The sequence below is a fragment of the Mangifera indica genome, chromosome 2, assembly GCF_011075055.1.
Source record: "Mangifera indica cultivar Alphonso chromosome 2, CATAS_Mindica_2.1, whole genome shotgun sequence".
Taxonomy (NCBI): domain Eukaryota; kingdom Viridiplantae; phylum Streptophyta; class Magnoliopsida; order Sapindales; family Anacardiaceae; genus Mangifera; species Mangifera indica.
In genome coordinates this window covers 21,686,834-21,702,650 of record NC_058138.1, presented here as the reverse complement: position 1 = coordinate 21,702,650, position 15,817 = coordinate 21,686,834, and the positions used below count along the sequence as shown (strand labels likewise).

Sequence of the window (15,817 nt, the reverse complement as noted above, 5' to 3'; positions counted from 1 at the left end):
AACACCATCTTGCGGCTGCCACCAACTCTCTTTGCTCACTGCATTGACTAATCATAATCATACACGTCAGTAGTGTTGAATTTTATTAATATTTTGTTCGCACTTATGTTTTCAAATTCTTACTCTTAACACTCTTTCATACAATAATATTCTATTTTCGAGGATGGTTGAGACAATGTACAACAAATGATATTCTATTTTCATACAATTATCATTTCATCAAAAGCTGTGTAGCACATGATCATTTGGCCTTGCATTTTATAATTCTCAATTTGAAACAATGTAGAGGAGTTCATAATCTCATCTAATCTAATTTCATGTGAACATGAATTAATCTAATTCACCAAATCAAACTATTTAGTCCATCTCCATTATAAATGGTAGGTAGATTGAAATAATCAGAACTTATGATTCAACAATTTTGGAGGCCAACTTAACATCATAGAAAAAGTGGAATTAATATCACTGGTTGGTTCATCATGCCTTGCCACATTCAATTCGATAATGTTGTATTCTTGTAATCTGTTTACTTAGTAAATTAGGGCTCCTTTCTGGTGTACCATTGTTGGCATGCCCGAATATTTTTTCCATTGGAGTTAATGCTCCAATCACATATTATGCCCCACGTTTTAATTCAGGAAGGAGTTATCCACTTCAATGAATCATAAGTTATGTTTCATTTGAAAGATTCAATTGTCGAAAGGGTGAGCAATTGTAGACTTAAAATGGACCAGTCTAATATGCAATTGGAGTTGGGGTCTGGTACAGATGCCCAAGGGCTCATCTTATATGTAGCCCACAAAAACACAGATTAACATTGCCTAAGTGGATTGGGTTGCTGATGATGCTATCGTTGTCTACCCAAGAAGAGCATCAATTTGATCCAGCTCAGAGCACCACGCCTCCCTCTCTTGGCCCATAATTATGTAATGGCCAACGAATTTTGCATATGCTTCCACATTATTTTTACGGCAATATCTTGAGTGCGTTTTGCATTGCCTCCCCAAAAAAGAGTCCCATTTCTTTTCTCGTTCTAGCTAAGAGACTGTCAGCAGTGCAGGGTTTTTGAGGTTCCAAGTCTTGCTGGTGAAGAAGTTCAGAGAGTTCTTCTGAGAGAATAAGCTTAGTTGGCAGTGGAGTAGCCGGACATGGAGATTCTTCTTCAGGAGACGAATCACAGGGATTTATGGTAGACTGGATTCTTATCATATCAACCCCTCCATTGTTATTCAACATCACTACGCTGCTTGGCAACCTCTTCGCATAGAATGCTTTGCTCTTTCTCATGTGCCTGTCACAGCCATTTACACATTTTCTTAACTCATATTAGTTCCTTCAGAGTACGTTTCGCATTCTCCCCTTATTATTGAGCAATCGTTCAAGTTTATTTTATTCAAAGTAAGCAAGAAAGTGATATAAATATATATATGTACCTATCGAGAACCACAAGGCTAGCATGAAGGTTTGTAGTTTTCTCAAGAACAAGAAGCTTCAATGGATGCCCCATGGCAAATTGCATAAGAGGAACTACCTGCATAGGAGTGATACTTAGATAAAGAGAAATAATATACAAGAAATGAATAATATTCTTTCCTCCGGAAAGGTTGATTTTGTCAGAAAATTTACCGATTTCATAATTTTAGTTTAATAAAATCAAGAATTGAATAGTGTAATAATATTTTATAAATAGAGTTGAATGATTAAAGAACAAGTCTTATACAGTTAAATGTTATAATCTAAGTTGATAATTTTAATATGGGTCTTAATATTTATTAAACCTTTGGTGAGGATCCATTAATCTATTAGGCTAGATATCTTTCAAAATCAAGTACTATAGTTTTACCTATTGAAATGTTTTATAATGAAAGGTTTAAAGAATGGGAAATCAATCACTCTGATATAGATAATTTTAGAAACTCTGTGAATTTAAATTCAAAATTAGTGTTATTTATTTCATGTAAATCTCACAGATTTTTCACAGAGATTGCTAAGGAAAAAAGAAAACAAACCCCTTTTTGTTCACACAGGCTAATTATCCCACGAGTCTCTTTGTTATTCCATTCGCTCCTGGATTTTAATGCTAATAAATTCCCGAAGTCGTACGTCCAAATCCTTGTCTTGCATGACACTTTCTCAAAGAAAAGAAAATCAAGCATCAAAACTCAGCATAAAAACGATGAAAACATGTGTTCATCTGCAGACTTCTCTATAAAACTAGAAAGAAAAATTAACAATCTTACAAGCGAGGGGGATCCAAGGCATGACGCCGAGAAGAGTGACAGTGCAATTACAAGGAATGGCATGATCGAGTGTCCATTGGAGAGGCCCCCAAGAGAATGGTTTCAATGCGTCCATCACGATTACAATATGCCTATCAGAACTCAGGCTTCCGGGTGACCCTCTTGGCACCAAAAATTCAGCAAATGTGGCCTCTTTATTTGCTGATTTTGTGGTGGGGCGCTCTGGTGTTGCATCACTGTCGACGTCTTCTGCTTTGAAGCACACCGCCATGGAAATATATTTCAGTGGGAGAGAAAGGGAAGTGCTTGTTCGGAATACTTGTATAATTTATAGATAGGGGAGCCCAAGGACGCTGATATGGAACGAAACCGAAGAAACAAGTCTAGACAAAATTGCATTGTTGTTGGAATTATAAAAGAATTTATGGAGAGATTTTGATTTTAATGCATATAAAGCACGAGTTACAAGGAATGTTAGCATAGAAATGAACACCAATGAGAAACATCTGCCGGCGAAAAGTGAGACGTGTAAGGCCAATTAATTGGTATTATTCGACACCGTGTTGAGAAGCTGTTCAAATTGGACGGATATAACAAGTCTTTCCATTGGATGCATCTAAGATTCCCACAAGGAGGAGGTTTGTTGCAGTGATTTTGGAACTACAATTGTCATGCTTACAATATATATGCACCCAATTTTGAGTACTCATTTACATACCAGATAATATATCATTATATGAATGTTAGTTTAAATTTTATTCAAAATAACTTATTTATATAATATGACATATTATTTAGACAGCCACTCAGGTACTTAAAATTAGGTATACTGCAGAGTTAATTACGCCAAGTAATGTGGAAAGCTAAACTATAAGGGCAGAAACGATTTTTCGCAGATACAGCCCATCGATGAAGTTTTGGAGACCTCGTATCTTCCCAAAAATGAACCTCTGCAAATTCATGTGCTCAAGTTTGGCCCATTTTAGTTTGTTCTTTGTAAGAAAATTTGAAGCAAATGTGTGCAGGATTCATATCTTCATCTATCCCAAGTCATATTGATTTTGAAGAATTTTCATTGCTATGTTTGAAAAGATGTTAAATTCTATCAAACAAGCTCTGTTTCAATTATATTAACCTCTTAGAAGATGTAAAAGAAAAGAAGTCTACTCATGAATGGCCAAAGGGAAAATGAAAATAAACTCATCAAGCTTAGATTACAAACGTATAGAGGAACAACAATCTGCCCACTTGATGATCATTACAAATATCAAGCTATTATTTGATTTAAGAATCCCAGAAATGCTTGCTAATACTGCAGACAAATTCAAGCCACATAAAAACTAACAAACATTTCACCACAAACCAACAAAACTAAGATACAGCAATGAAGAACAAGCAACCCTAGCATATTTATATAAGACAATAAGAGACTATATAATATAATCTCTTAAGCCCTGGAATCTAAAGCCATAATGGTGCTGAGATTCATCGGATGCATCAACTGGCGGGATCCGGACAAGATCTGTTGTACGATAACTCTGCCGGCCTTCTCTGATGGATGAAATGGATCCCAAAATGCATACAAATCTCTGTTGGGGCACAAGTTTGAGGCGATTGTGCAGAGGCCAATTCCATTGTAGGGTCCTTGTCCGCAACATGCTATCTTTGATGTCACAAACCCTGTGAAAAATTAACCATATTTCAGCATTAACCTGCATCTCACTTTGCCAAACATTAAGCCCAATCTAGCATCAATAAATGCCAGGGGACCAATCAGGAGACATCAATAAAGGGCATTTATTCAATGTGGTCCAATTCTATGCAAAAACTGTATTCATCATTCTGCCATCTTATGGCCAATCGGTTAGTTGCATTTATTAACTCGTGAAGATATAATTGAGGGACTTACCATATGCTTCCGGGTTGGTGACGAAGTTCATGTGCATATCGAAAGCATTTGCAGAAATGAATATATCTGATCCGATTTCACTGTTGAGACTGTTTATCATTTGGCCAAGTTGCGGATTAAACAAGCCAGCTGCTCTTTGCAGTTCCACTGCACATTCACCATTGCTGCTATGCAGAGCCAGCTCCGCAGGGACGCATCCCAATGGCCCGGTTCCTGTGACCAAAACACGACGTGCTCCCAATTCATACAGCCTCTGCATAATCAGAAGTAGCACTTCAGTATATATATAAACAAAATAATGTTGAATGTTTTGAGGCTCTTTTAAGTCATTAGAATTGAAGTGGATCTCATGGATCAAGGCTTTTTAATAAGGAAATTCTCATCCATGAATATTATAAATGGCTTCTGAACTAACTGCAACAAGTCCCTATTGGCCTCACCAACCAAGCAAATCCTGTCATAATTCACTCTACACAAACTGGAAGGCAAATCTTATCAATGCATCCCATATAAATCAGAACTACGTCCCCACAGCATTATTATAATTTCTTTTTCTTGCTTTTTACTTGGTTAAAATGGCCCAAAAATAAAGTGCATAATTTGTTCCAAGGATAATAATTTTCTTTTTACCTCTAGAATTTTGCGGTACTCAGAAACAAGGTACACAACGTAATCAGGAAGAGCAAACTGGCGAGATCTTGCAGAAAAGGGCACCAAATAGTAGTTGTTGACGAAGTCATTGCCTCCAAGTGTGATGAGGACAAGGGCTTTGTTGACAAGTCGTTGAGTCTCCTCAGCTCCAATAAGTGCAGTCACTCGCTGCTGGTATTGCTGAAAATACTCCAACTGCTTGGTGATTCGGATTATGTTAACCTGCAAAAGATAAATGAATTAGTGTTAATTGAATATCTGGAGGGGAAAACTAAAGTTAATGAATAGGTCGTATTTACAAATTGGAATCCAGTGTCGTTGAGAATCCCAATCCCTGCAGAAGCAAAGTTTGCACCAACGAGAAGCTTCTCTCCACTGAGCAACGGGCTCAAGTATGGCATTGTGGGTTCCATGCCAATCTGCTCACCTGATCATAATAATAAATCATGTCAACAACATAAACCTAACTATTTGCTTCTATTTAAGTCTTGTCTATTATGATAAACTTACTGATAAGGTCGGGAATGTTAAGTCCATTAGAGAAACGACCGGTTGGTCTGTGAGTAGGATAGTCAATGCCATAGGGGTATGAATCAGCCCGAGCAGAGGTGGCAAGGTAGTCATTGTTGCCACTGTCAACAAGCGAGTCGCCAAACACGAAAAACGCCCTAGCTTCAGCTCGAGAGGCGACCCTCCCCAGTGTGATCAACAGACCTAGAATGAACCAGGGGCCAGTTGCAGCCATAATGAAACCTTAAAACAGCTAGGAACTTGAGCTGAGCAAAGTTGATTAACTCCACCCTTGGAGAGGAATAAGTGAACAAGACTAGCTATATATACAGGCATTGGATTGTCTACATTTTGATGCCATATTAATGGTGAGTTCTACCACCAGTGGAGTTAGATAAGGGCTGCCATTACGAAAGCTAGAATGAGTAGATCAGTCTGTTAATGGAAATAAGATTAAACTATATAGATTTATCTTGATATGAATTATTCACAACATGGCCTACAAATTGCTATGCAGACAATTTGCTCTTGCATTGTCCATTTCCATTTTTATCTATTGTAGAACTAGAACAATCAAGTAGAGCTGGCAAATGGGTAGAGCTTGTGTATACGCGTTAATTTCTGGACCAAAAATGCAAATTATTAATTATGTATGAATTCATCAAGACTATATATATGGTAATCTACATTATTCATATAAAGTTCCTGAGCGATTTTTGATTTTGTAGATTAATATAAATAAAGAAAGTGATTATCATTAATCTTCTACATAATCACTATTCAAAATGGTTTGGTATTGATAATTTTAGCATATGTTTTAATTTGCATATGATCACAGTCATTATAAGAGTAATGTTATCTGTACTCAATTTTGAATACATAATTTGATATTTAGATAATATGTCATCATATAATTAAGTATTATTTTATATTTAATTTAAAATAATCTAATAACATGACAACGTATTATTTATATATTATTCTAATATTTTACCAGTTTTGTTAAATTTTAGATTTGATTTCAGTGATAATTTTAAATTGGGGTAGCAAATTTTTTTTTTTTTAAACCACTTCTTGAATGCTTATACGGAAGAGGTTGCAGACTGAAACTGGCATTTTTAAAGAGCCATGTGACCAGCAAGAATGGATTGGGGCCAAATTCAAATTGGCTATGTGTTGTGCAGATATGCACCATTGAGATTCATGATAGGTAAGTCATTGCATTTATTTTTGGTAGGCACTTTTCTTCTTTGAGCCTACAAACTTACATATACTCCTTTTTTATGTGAAATTTTCGATGTCATTCTGGGAGGTTCATCACTTGATCCTGTTTTTAAGTGTAGTTTCATTATACAATTTCTCTCTCGGTTAGCTTATTTGCTCAAATTGTGGGATACACATCCTAAATTTTGAAGCGATTTCAAGGCTAATCTTTGTTGGACTCAGTCCCATATATTAGATTATGTTGAACTTTGTTTAACCACGTAGAAATTTTTGTTTTTGTTTATTTCTCTTGCGATTATTGTCTGTATGTGAAGATTAGTTAATTTTCAGCACAACCTAAATTAAATACAAATTTAACTCAATTTTTACTTACTTTCCCCTTCACCTTGATGTCACCCAATGTACTATTGTCTATTAGCGTCCACAAAAATGAAATCCCTCGACACTTAGTCTATAAGCTTATATTATAAAAATTCAAGTTTACTCATCATTAACTGAGTAGATATTATATATTTTCTTGTCATTTACTTACGATATTTTATTTCAATAAGTTTTGATGAAAACATCTTTCACGTAAAAAACATAACAGCATGTAATTAAATATAATTTTTTATATTATAATTATTATAAATAAATTAATAAAAATTTTATTTGTGCATATTATTTTATTATAATATATAAAAATAATAATTATGTATATATAAGGGGTGCGTAAGACGTGAAGGTGCGTGCACCCTTACACACCCTCAGTTTGATTTTTTCTTTATATTTATATATTATATATAATTTTTATGAGCCTTTTACACACTTTATGTACTCTGTATGCACCTGTTACTCACTCTACACACCCTTTACGTACTCTACGTATCCTACGTACCACCTATTCACACTCACCATTTTTCTTACTTATACTAATTTTTTTATTCCTATCTATATTTTAACAAAAATTTATCAATTTTCAAATATGTTTTAAATTATTAAAACATGACTCACTGAATCTTCGAATAATAATTTATCAAATCTTCAAAAAAAAAATTACTCCAAATTCAACATAATTAGTTGAGAGTGACATAAATAACTAAAAATAACGTAATTAGTCGAGAAGGTATTCTTGAAATTATAATTAAATTTACTTATAAAAATAAAACTACTATACATTTATCTAAAATGATTTAAGGAAAATAATTATTATCAATTTTAATTAATATCCCCATATAATTAGCTCCAAAGGTACAGCTAATATTGATGGCAGTTTCGATTCTGAAAAAGGAAAAACTGTGGCTAAACCAATTCATTGATTAATTAGCTTCGTTCATTTAAACTCGAGTCGAGTTCATTGAAAAAGGTTGGTTCCATTCTTTTTATAGCATAGAATGAACTACTTATTTAATAAAGGTTGTTGATAAGAGCACTTTGAGCGCAAAACATTCAAGTTTACAGACATAAAGAAGCCCCCACATTTACACAGTTGAGGTTTTCTACTGAATGAAAACTAAATGCATGTCTGTATTGTACATGAGAATATACGTATTTGTATACAAATTTTTACTTTAAGATAATGAGGTAAAATTAAATATTATATTGGGGGTGTAGTAATGAGAATTAATTGCCAACTACTTGCACACAACAAACATATCAGTAGGGCAAGAGAGATAATAATACAAGTACAACAAAGAAGCATTTCCACCGATTCCAGGGCAGCTGTCGCAAACTAATTTTTGAGGCTCATTAATTCTCCCACGTACAGTTGATATCGAGGTTGATGTTCTTCATATTTACTTTCGATTTACATTGTCTATCTGGCACAAATTCAGTGCCAATCTTGTAACTTTCTGATCCATCTGCAATGGCAGCAGATAAAGTACACACAGATCTGCCCAGGTGGATTCTGCAATGCATGAAATAAACGAGCCAAAAAGTATTGGGCAGAAGATTTTTAGGGTTAATTTAGTTTGATTATAACACAACAAAATCTTGGTATCTCTCTTTTTCATGGAAAAATCAATGTGAGATTAGCGGTCTTTAGTTTTCCCACCATTAAAGAGTTGAATAGTTTACTTCTGTTCTTTCGGCTAGCAAATGATGTAGGGCACAGAGCCACAAATGCCAACAAGCCACCATCTTCATCGAAAGGAATGTAATAATATAATATCTTTCTAATATATAATGTTCAAAAACTATGAATATTCTAATATTAAATATAAATATTCAAGATTTAATATACCTTATAAGATTGAAAAATCAAAGGCTATGTTTGTGATTGACGATATTATATATATTAAGATTTCAAAGCACCTCACTGTTTGAAGATCTAATACATCTTCTAATCAGAATAATCCTGGATGTTTTAAAAACAATATTATATTTATACATTTTTTATATATGATTTGGGTATATAAATAATATATTATTATATGATTAAGTGTTATTTTATTTTTAATTTATAATTATCCAATCACATAATAATACATTATCTATATATTCAAATTATATATAAAAAATATGTATATATAATTTTATTGTTTTAATTTTAACTATATGATGTAATAAGTTAATAACAATAAATTAACTTTAAAAACTTATTAAGAATCCAAAAACATATTCCGAGAACTAATATATTATCCAAAAAGAAATGAATATTATGTTAGATTTTCCTTTTTTAAGGGGGAGGATTTTTATATTTTCTTTTTCATTTTTCAATCTTACAATAATTCATATTTACAGTAAATTATAGTCTAATTATCTATAAATAGTATGTATAATTTTATATATAAATAATACATTTTTATTTTATTATTAAATATTTAAATAAAAAATAAAATAATATTTCATATCAACTTATTCTAGTTAATAAATTTTTTGGATAAATCGCTAAAAATTAATGTTAACAACAAAAAGAAAAAGAAAATTAAATCATATCAACCGAATAATTTGAAGTCTCCTCAGAAACCGCAATCGGTGGTGAAGAAGACCTACATGAAATCTTTGTCTTGTAAATCAATCATAATTAATATTTCATTTTCGCTGTGATTGCAATCTGATTTGACATCAGATTATGAAAAAAGGTACATAATTTGATTACAAAGAAATTGATACAGACGGGACAAAGATCGATGCCAAAGCCAAGATAGCTTAGATTCTACTTCAAACAAAGCATTAAGTATAGGCCAATGGACTATTTTCCACGTAAGGTGTATTGCATTCCCAAGTTCTTCTCCTTTTAACTTTAAAAATTTCAAATACTTATTTATAAATTATTAAAATTAATAGTTTAAAAGATAAAATCATTATTTTATTTAAAATATTAAAAATAAATTAAAATTTAATCTAATTTTCCCCCTTAACTCCTAAAAACTAATCATTTTTTCCTAGATTAAGTTTTAAAAAATAGCATTTCTCTCTTAGAGTTTAGTTTTCAATCCCCGACGTCAAATCTAGTGTCATCGTCGACGATGAAGCTTTTCTAATGCACCACCATACTCCGATGGTCTCTCTTCTCTCCTCTAGAATGTCGATCAGCTCAGATCTGACATCGTCTTCGCCTGAAAAGTTGAAGAGCTTCGTCAGAAGATGAAGCTCTTCGTCTTCCCAGACGAAGACGATGACCTCGTCTCCGTATGGAAAGATGATCGTCTTCTTAGGAGAAGACGTTTGGGAAGACGATCGTCTTTTCAAAGGGAGACGTGATCGTCGTCTTCGTCTGGGAAGACGAAGAGCTTTGTCTCCTGATGAAGTTTTTTAACTTTCTAGGCGAAGACGTCAAATCTAGGTCGATCGACATTCTAAAGGAGAGAAGAGAGATCGTCGGAGCATGGTGGTGCATTAAGAAAGCTTTGTCATTGACGATGACACCAGATTTGGGGTCGGAGATTAAAAACTAAACCCTAGGAGAGGAATGTTATTTTTCAAAACTTTACCTAGGGGGAAATGGTTAGTTTTAGGGGTTGAAGGAGAAAAAGAGATAAAATTTTAAGGAGTTAACATTCTGTTAAATTTAACTGTTTATAAGTGGATATTTAAGATTTTTAAAATTAAAGGAGAGAAACTTGAAAATGCAGCATAGTTTGGGTGGGAAATAAATCTTTGGCCTTAAGTATATTAAGAGACCACTGCAATGATTGTGACCCTGATAGTGTAATCAATCTATCTATATATCTAAGATTTGATTTAATTTTAAATGTATTTGGATTGCCTCTATATAGACTGACATGCTATTTGGCTGTTAAGTTCACATCAATTAAATTGGTTCAATAATTCGGGTACACCTCACATCACCCTCAAATGGTTTTTAATTTTAAGTCACTTAAGCAAACAAGTCAGTTTCAACAATAAAATTATTGTAAATATATATTATTATATAATTAAATAATTTTAAATTAAAAATAAAATAAAATAAAATTATATAATAATACATATATATATATATATATTTATTTGTATATTTAAAATAAATATATATAATATTATACTAATATAATTAATGATAAACTATACATGTTTACCTAGAAGTCTTTGTAAAATACATTTAAACCCCATAAGTTCATTGAACGGGCAATAAACTAAGAGGTATTATACTTAGTAATTTTATTACTAATTTATTTATATAGCCTTATGAGTATTAATGTGACTGGGTTAATAAGATTAGTTAATAACTATAGTATTATTCAAAAAAAAGTTATTTGAAAATAAAAAAAATCAATAATGTGGTTTCAATTAATAATATTAGAAAGATATTTATTAAGAATTATCGTTTAATTCTATATAGAATTTCATAGTTAAAAAACTCAACTGTAGAAATGGATCTAGAATTTACTATTAGAAGGGCATGGTTTTAAAACCTGACCTGGATCAGTCAATTGGAGCTTGTCCCAAAACCATATTGACAATTGACAGCAAATATCTGGCCCTGAAAGCAGGCTTGACTTTGTTCATAACCGAGAAAGATTCTACTGCCGCAAAGCTCAATTTTACACACCTTCCAAGAAAACGATCCATAAATAATACTGTTGAAAAGCGTTTGGTTCCTTCGATAACAAAAATTAAATTGAGAATAAATATTTTATTATTTATATTTAATTTATTAATAATAAAATATTATAATAATATTTTATTAACCATCATCATATAATAAATAATATATAATATAATTTGATTTTTAAATTCATCTTATCTATTAAAATAATTTTAATTTTATTATAATTATATTTTTATTTATTAATTTTTAGACAAAAATAACTTCTTTTTTTAATTAATATAATATATAATATAAAAATATTTTAAAATAATTATATTCAAATAAAATAATTTATTAATATTCTTTTATTATTTATAACTAAATACAATAATTATTTATATTTATCTAATTTTATCAAATATAATAATTATTTTATATCCAATAATTTTTTAAATAATTTATCTTTAAAAATAAAATATTATCCAAACTATAAGCCCCATGAAAGTAAGTATGTTGGTTAAAATAAATTGCCCATATCGTATTGGCCAAAGGACTATTTTCCACCTAAAGTATGTTGATTTCCCAAAGTTTCATCTGTTAACTTTGAAAATACTATTTACCCAGTCATGGCCAGTTAAATTTAATGAAATCTTAACCCTGAAAATTTAACCTCATTTTTCCCCCTAAAAGTGTAAAAACAAATATTTTATTCCTTAAGCCAAGTTTGAAAATGTCACATTTCCCCCCTAAAGTTTAGTTTCAAAATCTGTTCACGCCAGAGAAAGTAAACGGATTTTGAAACTAAACCCTAGGGGGGCAATGTGATATTTTCAAACTTAATTTAGGAGAGAAAAATCAATTTTTTTAATTTAAAGGGAGAAATGAAATCATATTTAAGTTTATTTTTAATATTAAATATAAAATGATGATTTTACCACTCTTAAAATTAATATAAAATTAACATATTTAAACGGTTATAGGTGGGTAAATAAGATTTTCAAAATTAATAAAAAAACTTTGAGAATTCAGTATAGTTTGGTTGGGAAATAGTGCTTTGGCCTATCGTATTTTTTATTATTATTATTATTGGTACAAAGTCTATGTATCCTCTATGTTTCTGCATATCTAACCAGAAGCCAACCACCCAAACACAGGAAAGCCCACTGAAACATGTACAAACGAAGCTACCGCCAACGTAAATAGCCCAAAATCTATCTCCGCAGAAACTTATAATTTAGCTTTTGAAATACTGACTACTCTCCCCACCCAAAAACAAAGAACCTAAGTCCAATATGAAAAGGCCCATAAACTTCTCGAAACTCAAACTCAACATCCAGGTGACCAACAAATCAAAACATGAAAGCCACCCAACGTCTAAACCTGCTGATTTTACAAGTTCCATGGAGACTGGAAACAATCCCAGTCCTTAAAATCCTCTTTAGCCAACGAATCACTCATTGAAATCCCAACATCATTCACCTCCAAGGCATCATTAGCCTCCATCATCTGCGGCCAATACACATTTTCTTCACCATCAAGCCAACAAGAAAACGAACTCGCCTCCTCAAAACCAGAATCCCCAACAAATAAACTACTACCCACATGCCCCACAGACTCTGAAATCTTGCCGATTTCTTGGCTAGGAACTACATGATCCGAAGAAAAATCATACCCAGAAACTGAAGTAGTAGCACTATTGAAGTATGGCAAGTTAACATTTGTCGCAGGGCCATAGAGCTTCCGGGCAGCTTCATCATAAGCTAAAGCCGCTTCAAGAGAAGTGTTAAAGGTGCCAAGCCAGAGCCTGGCGCCGCGGTTCGGTTCACGGATCTCCGCCACCCACTTGCCCCAAGTTCGTTGCCTGACGCCTTTATAGGTGCAAGTAGCATTGTCTGGACCGCCTTTGCCTTTCATGCAGCCTTTTCTTGATCTTCCCATGTTGGTCTTCTTTTTGGAAGCTGCTGCTGCTTTCTGTGAACTTGCCGCTTCAGATCTCTCCATGTTTTGAGGACTAAAGTGGATTATTGAAAAGGAACGCCTGCTGACGATTCTTTAATACGCATGCCAAATAAAGCAACCTTGAATTTTATATTTTACATGGAGAACTTGGCGATAGACACGTGTTTATTTTATGTTACAGCTAAGGCTACATGAACTTGATATAAAGGGTAAATGACAGGTGTCTTACATAAAAGAACACGTGTCTTTGAATCTTATGAGCTCCGTCACCATGAAGAGCCTCGATCGAAACCCTACTTTTAGATCCCCTTATCATTTCTCCTCCCTTTCAACACAATTTTTTTTATTTTTTTATTTGAGTGTTCAAAAACCAATTTGATAGGCCTAAATCTACTCAAATAATCCAAACTATTTCTATTTTTCAGAATTCATAAATTTGTCTATTTGTTAATTAATAAATTTAAACATAAAACTAGTTGTAAAGAAACATACATACATAATCGATCTCATCCCGATAAAGAATATTTATCATATAATATATTTCGTCAATCAAATATGAATTAAATTGATTATTTACTTAAATATATAGTGAAAACTGGAAAGAATTGAAATGCAATTGTATTTTTATATGTTTTGAATGTACAAAAGGTAGCTTTTATGTAGGTATGAGATAATGCATTGTAGGAAACTAGTACAAAATAGGAAGGAGTATAGTAATATTCTGCAATTAAACTAACCACATAAGGTAAAATGGTCATACAAACAATGTTAAGTGGCATCATAAGCTAGCTCAAGTTTGGACACTTGAACATGAAATTGACCTAGTGAGTGAGATTTAACAAAGATATCGATATTTTAAATTATTCACGGGATATGAAATAAAATGACCCGTCTAACGAGCAATCGATAACAAATGAAATGATAATCTATTTTAATATGATTGATGTGACCATGAAAAATATTATTAAGAGAAATCTAAAAGGGCATTCTAATTATAACCCAAAAAAAAAAGGTTACTAGATTGATGAACAATAGCCATATATTGAAAAAGTTATCGTAACAACAAAATTTCATATGTAACATCAATAAGGATCTAATATTTTATCTAAATGACATTTTGATCATAACCACAAAAAAAAAAATTGACGAACAACACTCATATCTTGAAAAAGTCATTGTAATCAAAGAATTTCATATATATCATCAATAAGGATACAATATTTTGTCGATGTACTAAATTGAGGCACAATTGTTTGCTTTTTACCTCATTAGGCGATAAGAGACGAACTAATGAAAAAGTGGTAACTAGTGATAGATTGACAATTAGTAAAACATCTTGTTCAATGTGCATCATAGATTTATAATAACAAATGAGATCTAAATTAGTATAAGAATAAACTTGGATAATGATAATTTGACTTATGCATTACTGTGCATAATTCAAGTACGGACAAGAAGACTAAATTTATATAATCTTAGTAACATTTTGAATTGATTTGGAAATATTAAAATTGAGATTGGGACAACTGAGGAGAGTGGTGAGTGAATTTCCGCGTGGAATTATGAATTCTAGAAGGGGTATTTATAGTAAACTCAAAACAAAAACCACTATATATATAAAAATAAATATAATGCTCGTATTTGGTCATTAGGCAGCCCAACGACTCCCGAAATGGCTCCCTTCCCCTAATAATAATTATTTTTTAAACAATTTTTTGAATCGTATTGGGCCAACTCATGGGCTAGGCTAGAATGTCTTGACACGACCCACATAGCTTACAAGCCTTGATACTACCTGAAATTCAGTATATCATTCCCCCATGAGTTGTACCAAAAACAAGGGTCTTCGCCCACATCATGGTCAGACCAATACCCTTTGCCATGTGTTTGGGAGAAGTGAAAATGTGAAGCTTTGTTGGCACACACATAACCTTACTTATAAATATTGCCAGTGGGCCATCCCACACACAACTACAACTAAAAACAAAGGCAATGTCATTCCAATGGGTGCCCTTTAAATAAGAAATCAAAACGAGAAATTGAAAATAAGGAAAAGCAAGGCAAAAAACTTAATATGGACTTAATTAAACAAAAAAAACTAGATTGTCTGACAAAATAATAACGATGGAGTTGAAGAGAGATTTGAGATTTGAAATTAGTAATGATTGTGAGGAATGGTGAGAAAAATAATGTCATTGACTGAAATAAGATGATTGTCGTATGGTGTTTTCAATTTGGCCAAAGGACTATTTCCCACCCAAAGTATGCGGTTTTTTCAAGTTTCTCCCCATTAATTTTGAAAATCTCATTTACCCACCCATAAACTATTAAAATTAACGGAACTCTAACTCTTGAAAAATATATTTCATT

At 32.3% G+C, this 15,817-nt stretch overlaps 2 protein-coding genes across 2 annotated transcripts; both read right to left on the bottom strand.

Moving 5' to 3' along the window:
* Window positions 1-3,414: 3,414 nt before the first annotated feature.
* Window positions 3,415-5,630, bottom strand: LOC123201632 (GDSL esterase/lipase At5g33370-like). Its single transcript, XM_044617213.1, has 5 exons — window positions 5,311-5,630; window positions 5,100-5,227; window positions 4,780-5,022; window positions 4,150-4,402; window positions 3,415-3,920 (listed from the first exon to the last, which is right to left on the bottom strand). The coding sequence occupies exons 1-5, from the start codon at window positions 5,543-5,545 to the stop codon at window positions 3,688-3,690; spliced, it is 1,092 nt and encodes a 363-aa protein (XP_044473148.1). The 5' UTR covers window positions 5,546-5,630; the 3' UTR covers window positions 3,415-3,687.
* Window positions 5,631-12,577: 6,947 nt separating this feature from the next.
* LOC123209778 (dehydration-responsive element-binding protein 2D) lies at window positions 12,578-13,515 on the bottom strand. Its single transcript, XM_044627916.1, has one exon. It carries the CDS (start codon window positions 13,487-13,489, stop codon window positions 12,878-12,880), a length of 612 nt encoding a protein of 203 aa, XP_044483851.1. The 5' UTR covers window positions 13,490-13,515; the 3' UTR covers window positions 12,578-12,877.
* Between the last annotated feature and the right edge of the window lie 2,302 nt (window positions 13,516-15,817).